The sequence below is a fragment of the Glycine soja genome, chromosome 8, assembly GCF_004193775.1.
Source record: "Glycine soja cultivar W05 chromosome 8, ASM419377v2, whole genome shotgun sequence".
In the NCBI taxonomy this organism is placed as follows: domain Eukaryota; kingdom Viridiplantae; phylum Streptophyta; class Magnoliopsida; order Fabales; family Fabaceae; genus Glycine; species Glycine soja.
Window position 1 is genome coordinate 21,231,609 of NC_041009.1, and position 8,290 is coordinate 21,239,898.

The window sequence follows — 8,290 nt, forward strand, 5'->3', positions numbered from 1 at the left end:
TTTTAGAATGGACACTTTCTTTTTCCACCAACCCGTTTTGTTAATTTGTTGACAACGAAAAATGTCATAAAATTTGTTCGGAACAATAACAAGGCAATAGAAATTAGCACCACCTCTAGGCTTTTACACTTGTTTCCCTCTTTTTTAATTTCCTTTGTCATTCTTTTTTTTTCACCTCAGTTTTCCTTTTTCTTAACACCATCTTCTATTTGGTTTTCTAGGACTTTGGAAGAGGCTTTCCTGTAAGGAATGATGTGAATAACTGAAGGGCTGCTCTTGGCTTGAATAGTGGCACTTCATGACCTGCTCCTCTCACTGTCGCGAATGTTACCCCTTCGTACACCTCTGTCCACCCTCCAACCTTCATGACCACACAAATTCCCTTAATCTTAAAAACCCAAAATTGAATTTTCCATTTCCATATACAATGTACTCTTATATTATATATAGGGGAAATTACAATTATCTCATGATGTCTTCTTAAGAGTGTTGGGTAGAAGGGAAAAAGAGAGAAATGGAAACAAAATAGGATGAGTTCTACATCTTTTACACTCTATTTAATTTAAATATTTTTTCTGTATTTTCATTTTCTATTTTTACCATCTCAACCAAACACACTCATACTCTCTTGTTTTTTTTTAAAAAAAAAACATTCACCTCTCCTAAATATAATCAAAGGAGTGAGTGTCTCTTGACTAAATAAGTATGTCGCATTATTAAATACTGTAATACAAAGGTGAGTGTCTATTTGAAAATTAGAGAAGAGACTTATGTCAGTGTCAAAAGTAAATGTAATTTCTCCTTATATATATCCACATCTAGTACCATTTAAGGACCCTATTTTACATATAGTAATTACCTCAACATGATTGCATCTTTTTTTATGTGGCCAAGAAGTAGGTCCGCTCCACAAGGGTGAATAAAAATTAAGTAGGGGCAGGCAGCTTATGTATGATAAATCGAAGGTAGGAGTAGGATATTAGGGACTTTTACACTTTAAGCAAGTTCAACGTTTGGCATCAGGTGAAGATTGATTTTGAATCAACATAGACCAGAAATGTTTAACCACTGAAAATCAAAGGATTAATTTAAAGAGTAAGGAGTGCAAGAGTCCTATCCTATCAAGGTTGGGAGCGGGCCAATCGACAACTGCTAACCTATCAAGAGTCCTATATCATAATTAAGCTCCATTATCCATTCTAATAAAATTTCTAATTTTATGTTTATGTATATATAAAAAATTTATTTATGTGCCGAAGTGTCCGATTAGTGACTCAGTAGCTCTATTATAAACCCTAGCTAGCTAGATAGCTAATAATATAGCATTAAAACTATCCAAGACACACGGCAACAGCAACTAATCAGTGACTAACTAATACTAATATATACTTAGATATGGGAGAGGAAGAACAATTTTCAAATGCACTCACCTGGTTTTTGACATACCAAGGATACCATGGTATTTTAGTTGACAACTTAAGCTGTGCAAGGGCATATCTTGTTGCTGTGACAGGCACCACTGAGTCCACGTCCCCACTGTTATAGCCAAAAGTGTCAAACATAATTAATATGCATCTTCCCATTAATCATTGACTTGGATCCTTTCTAGCCAGCTGCACTATCTCGTGTGAGAGAAAACGAGACATGGGGAGATACTAGTAGGATTTGCTACAAAATTTAGACGCAATTCTTTACATGCTTTTCATACAAAATTTAGAGCTTCATTTCAATATCTTATCCCGACTTATAAGATAAACTTTTACTATGTAGATTATTAAAGTGAAATTCTAGCTTTAACTAAATTAAAGAACAATATTTACTAAAAGTCTAGAAGTATTTAAGAAATTGCATGTTTTTTTCTAGATGGTGCAGCTAGAAGAGAGAAACACAAGGGTGGAGAGCTATAAATTAATGCATTTCAAAACCAACCTGAACACCCAAACTCTTATTCCGTGAGCTATCAACTCTCTATAAATTGGAAGAACAGATACATCTGTATCATTCCAGTTCCGATTCAAAACCTCACTGCATCAAATGAAAACCAACATGATCATCAATTAATCAACTTTTTGTACATGACTCTCATAACTCATTTTGCAATTAAAACATGGGATTCAACCCTTCATACTCTACAGCAACATAAACTAACCTGCAAGCAGTCCACCTATATGGAATGCCAGTTTTGTTAGCATGGAGTGCTTTCTGAACATCAGGCCTGTTGTAGTAAATCTCGGCATACTTTTCCGTACATGGATCATAACCAGACCAATGCCTAAAAGCCTGAACATAAATAAATTTTCCATAAGCTCATATGAATTAACAAGATTATCTGTCATATACATAGCAAAAATATCATGAGAAAAATTTAATGTCAACTATTCAATCTTACATAAATAACCAACATTAATTAACTTCTATCTTATATAAAACTGCCGATGTCTTCATGCATACTTATTTTTTTAAAAAACGAATACATTACTATGTCACAATATTTTATTTATATTTAAATTTGTAGGTTTCTAATATACCCTCATGTACATTTTTTTTGGTGATCAAGATATTTTTTGGTAGAGAGACAAAGACTAATCCCTAAGATAGTTATTTAAGGGATTAACCTCTTTTAACCTATGTTTTTCTATACATTCTTAAGAGACATGTTATTTGCAACCAATATCACACTATGATGTTGCTGTCATGTACATTTTTTTTGAATACTAACATGTGCCTTCTTAAAAGATATGACAAGACATAATTATAAAAATTTAATTACAGTGGCAGATAGCTGTGTTGGATGAAAATTAAATACCACATGGGGTCGGTGAGGTAACCGCATGGTGCGGCGGGTGGCAGAGCCACTACCACTACTACTACCATCAGAGTTGTTGCATGGAGGAGCATAGATGTTGTACTGATCAATGTTACCAAACTCTTGATCCATGGCATAGCTATACACAGACTCACACTCATCAGATTCCTTCTGCCTGTGAAAATCACATCTACTCATTAGTTGCCGGAAAGTCTGGTCGGAGATCATAGCATGGCTCCACCAATACGTCACTGTGCCCAAGTTATCATAGTAGTTGTCTGTCACTGCATTTCCTACCTGCATTGCATTATTAATATTAACAAAACTTCACCATCAATATTCCACCCCTTCTTATAACAACATCTATATAATCTTATCTTAAAATGTCAAGATATTACATTTTAAGTTGTTAAAAGTTGTAATTTACTCTTGGGTCTTGCTAATCATTCAGTGTCCTAAGAGTATTAATTAAAGAATTAAAAGGATAATTTTTTTTGTTGAGATACATAAAGTTACACTATCCTTTGTTTTTGTCCTCTTCTATAATTTTTATATTAAAATTAATTATTTTAATTCTTTAACCAATGCTTTTAGAGATACTAGTTAACATTTGTCTTTATCTTATAAAGTCCCCGGACAAACAAATAAAGGCAAGTTAAAATATACATAAGCATTAAGAAAAAAAGCAATTAGTATAAATTTTTTGGAAGATACAACCTCCTATGTAAGTTCACATTCTCCTATTAGACTTGTACTTCAAACAAAAATATTTATTACTACACATTTGTAATTTGATGTAATAAATATTTTTTTTTCCTTTTTAAGAACCTACCACTTTTATATGCATGCTTAAAATGAATCTTATTATGCACTGAAAAAGCTGTTTATGATTATAAATGCAAAAAAGAGAGTGGAGTGTTTACCATGATTCCTTTGAGATTGATGGGGTGCTTGGTTTTTGCATTGTAGGTCATGATTTCCTTGGCTAATTGAGGAACATAATGACCTGCATAGCTCTCTCCAGTGATATAGAGCTCCCGAGTTTTGTAACGAGGGAATCGTTCTAGCCATTGGATAACAAATTCCAGAGAATCTTGAGCTGAACACAGTGAATTGAACACATAAGCATACAAGTATAGGATTCATTAGTCATTAATTAGAAAAATGATTAGTTACACATGTACCTACAGCAAAAAAAAAAAAAGAATGAAGAAAATGATTCCAACCATATTGCAATTGAATACATGAAAAGACATTTAAGAAAAACAACAAAAATAAATGATTTGGTAAATATCACTATTCTTTTATTGAGACAACAACATTTTGTTGCTAATTGAATCAAATGGATAAAAATAAAATTGAACTCTAGCCTCTAGGTGTTATTTTCAGCTGAATCACGTTTTGGAAGTTTCAATTACGATCACGAGAAATTTTTGTACTGAAGCGAGTGCTACAATCAAGTACAGCTTGTTTAAAGAGGTACGTGGTTGGTCAATACATAAATTATTATGTGATGAACGTGGACCACCAAAATTGGTCCATCGTTATCAATTGGCAATTATGTTTGGGGACACATATCAACTCATCATAATAATAATGTTAGAAGAAGTAATTAATTTTGGTGAACCTCGTCCATTCAGCTGCTCAATTTTATCACCAATTTTAATATGCTCATCTTTATTATTTTCCATGGCCTACCAAAAAAAATCATCACCAACAAAGATATATATGAACCGTGAAGGGTGGTGGCAATTAATGTGGATGGGAGAGTTGTGGGGCCCTACCGGTGCGGCGGTCACCGGTGTCGAGGAGGTCGGAGGAGCGGTTGGTATAGGAGAAGCCGACGCCGGCCGGAGCTTCCAAGAACAAGAGGTTGGCCACTGAGTTCCATGAGAACTTGTTTTTGTATAGACCAGAAGCTGTTTTGTTTATTCTAAATGGGCCAATCTCTTCAGATGCTCCATATGCCACTGATGAACATCCTGGACCTAATTTACCACAAAAGATTATTGCACGCTAAATTAGAAAAAATGGATTAAAAGTCAAAACCTAGTAAGATAAATAAATTGAATGAAGTATAAAGTAATGTTTAAAAAAACTTGGTTAGCCTATTTAGGGTTAAAAATATAAAATGCAATACTTTAAAAAGATAAAAAAGTAAAAGATTTATTTAAAGAATATGGTAAAAGAAATTAGAAATTGTTCATTCTGAATTCTTTTAAGTGTACTTCCAAGTCAGGATGGTGATTAAGAAACAAAATGAAAAAGTTAATTTTATAGAATCTTTTTATTATAAAGTGCTATTTAATGCATTTCTACTAATCATTAGTACTAATACACTTCCAATGTAGTAATGTTCAATAAAATATTTTTAGTGATTAGTAGCGGTTGCTTAATAACAAGACCCATGTTTTTATTACTAGAAATTTTTCTTTTATTCATTTCAAATATTGTTCAGTCGTTTTCAAAAAATGATTTAAAGTGAGTTTAATTAAAGTTCAACTAAATGCTTAGATAGTTAGATATAGATGTGCACTCTGCTACACACAGTATAGGGTTGTATTGATGGTGTGCCAATGCCAGCTGACAAGTTGAATAACAGAACCTTAAATAATGGCTCTGAGGCTACTTAATCATCAATGAGGCTGGTTTTTAGTTGCTTTCAGGCATTAAGTGTCATGCGTGTGTATGCGTGCGTGTATGAGAAAAGAAAATAAAAACAAGAAAAAAGGAGAGAGAAATCGAGACCAGAAATTCACTGTGGCCTTGTGCGTGTATGTTGCTTTGCACCATTCATCGTTAGTTAGGTCATCATTCCAAGCTATCCATCGCCATTTGCCAACCTACTCATGTGGGCTCTACAAACACTTTCTTTTGTTTCTTTCACGGTACAAAAATTCAATGCATTTCTACATCCAATTTATTTTTTCAATTTTTCATTTTCTCTCCCCTAATTAAATTAAATATAATGACACACTGTAATGTAAGTGTAACCCCCCCAAAAAAATCAACCACAAAACTGGCTTAATTAATTAGGCCACTTTGAAAATATAAATAAAAAATAAGCAACACGGAAAAGAATAAATGTTTTTATTCAATTTCAAGTCAAACTAATAGCGTTGCCAATAGGCGGTATTTAAGGAAAACGAAATGAAACGTCTCATTAATTAAAGATGCACAGAAAAATATTTAAGAGGTTCTAAAAAAGATAGTATGTGTACATCTTGTTGACTGGTTTATGTCGGTAGCAAAATAGTATTAGCTGTATTTTTCATCGTTTCTTAGCGTTACTAAAAGCATATGGATTAAAATGCCAAATGAGGAAAAAAAGAAATCCATATCACTAATCTAAGGCCTATACAACAGTTTATTAAAAAAAAATCGATATAACAGTGTCTTTAGGATATGTTATAGACTATTAAAAAATAATGAATTTGCATACAACTGCTCTCACTTAATCAAAACACTTAATCAAAATGCTAAAGTGACTATGGTATGTGAGTGAGAGAAGAAGAAATTATTAGATAGTTATGAATGATCATGTATTTATGACTTTAATTAACCTTTATGTAAGACATGTGTTAAGTTTAATTTATAAAAAAGTAAAATATTTAATTATGTGTTATGTGGAGATTAGTTGAGATCATAATGATTTTGGAGGTTATAATAATTTATGAGATAAGAGTGGTTAGAAGTTCTAACCTCCATTAAGCCAAATGACCAAAGGTTTGGTGAGAGGATTTTGGGCAGCTTCAGCGAGCCAGTAAAAGAGAGCTCTACCAGCAACCTTGTTGACAGTAACATAGCCAGAAAATTGCTTAAATGATACTTTTGGCTGACCAGGGAGTTTCAAAATCCTATCAGCAGCTTCTTCTCCTCCTTCTTTTGCTTTAGCAAACCTGGCTCCAACTAAGAACATGAGCAACAAAATCACCACTCGAGCAAAGATCTGTCTTTGCTTCATGACTTGGTGGTATTGGTGATCTTAACTACTGAAAATGAAGAAAAAAGATTATGAGTATGACCAAAGTGGTATATGGCTTAAGAGAAAAGAGAAAATATGTCTCACTTGTTGGTTGTCAATGAGAGTGAAAGGTGTTAGGCGTGAGTGTACTCTTTGGGGGATTAAATAGGAGAGAGAGCAAGAGGGATAGGGGGGAGTTATTATGAGTGTCATAAACAATTTTGGCTCTTTAGCTACAAACCAATTTTTTGTTCAAAAATACTATTTTGACCCTATTTTGTGTAGCTGCCATACTAGTTTTGGTTTCTCTTACTTTCAAAGTATGTTGATATAGAAACTGTAGAAGAAAAAAATGGCGTTTGAAAAGGTGTCAGTTGGTTACACCTAGTTGAGGTCAGGTAAGACTTTGGAGTTTCAAACTTTGAATAAAATAATTTTAAATGTGAAAAAAGAAAATTATCAATAATTTAAGCTTAATCAGGGGACTAAAAATGGTAAGGAGAGTAAAAATATAATTAAATCATAATTTAAAGGGTCTTACTAAGATGTTAAAAATTTAAAATAGTATTATTCTTTTTCACTTCAAAATAAATATTACATTTGAAAAAATTATTCCAAAATAAATATAGCATCATATTAACTTTTCAATTTAATTAATGTATATTTTTTTCCACTAATACTTCCAATAAGTTTCATTTTAGTTTTTTAACATAATATAAATACTACTTTTTCATTTAATAAGATTAATTTTATAAAATTATTATTTATTTTCATTTATTTATTAACTTTTTTTAATCCAGTACGCGATACTTATTTTGAAAAAGAGAGGGTAATATTAATATCATTATTCTTTAAATTGACAATACAAATGCATTGGAAATCAAATTATAGTAAATACTAGTATGTATCAATGGCAATTCTAAATGAAAATTTTCATTTTTTATAACCTTCAAAAGTGTCTATTGGTTAGCATTGGAGTATTTAGTATATCTAAAAAAGGGGCAGAGTTTTGTTTTTCTTTGAGAAAGAAAAAAAGCCTTGTATTATGCGCAATCACATTGACCATTAGGAAAAGATTGAAAGGAGGAGTTTGTATTAAATAGCCACAAATTCAAGCTGGGATGAATGATTTTGATGGGTTCCTTAAAATCTTATATAGCTGGCTCACATGGTCATTACTCTTGGCATGACCGCGAAACTGTCGCTTTGATCCGCCATTAATTAAGCACAAGAACTTTGACTAGGCCTTCATGTTTTTTTCTTGGCTCTATCTATTCCTATTAAATCTAGTTTGCTTCAATCTGGCCTTTGTTCACAAAAGTTATAAAATATCTAATTTATCTTGTACAATTACTTATTATTGAACACATTATGATTCTTTTTTTGTCACATTGTGTTCTAGACTTTGCAGTACGTAGTTCATAATTAGAGTTTTTTGGGCTCATGATTTTGGAGGTCTCCAATTATTGTCGTCATTGTAGACGTAGATGAACAATTGGTAGCCCAAGAACATCATCAAG

At 32.3% G+C, this 8,290-nt stretch overlaps 1 protein-coding gene across 1 annotated transcript; it reads right to left on the bottom strand.

Annotated features, from left to right (window-relative positions):
* LOC114422707 (serine carboxypeptidase-like 25) lies at window positions 1-6,982 on the bottom strand. Its single transcript, XM_028389194.1, has 9 exons — window positions 6,876-6,982; window positions 6,509-6,798; window positions 4,591-4,794; window positions 3,730-3,905; window positions 2,807-3,103; window positions 2,150-2,280; window positions 1,930-2,025; window positions 1,431-1,536; window positions 1-361 (listed from the first exon to the last, which is right to left on the bottom strand). Exons 2-9 carry the CDS (start codon window positions 6,768-6,770, stop codon window positions 218-220), a joined length of 1,416 nt encoding a protein of 471 aa, XP_028244995.1. The 5' UTR covers window positions 6,771-6,798; window positions 6,876-6,982; the 3' UTR covers window positions 1-217.
* Window positions 6,983-8,290: the final 1,308 nt, after the last annotated feature.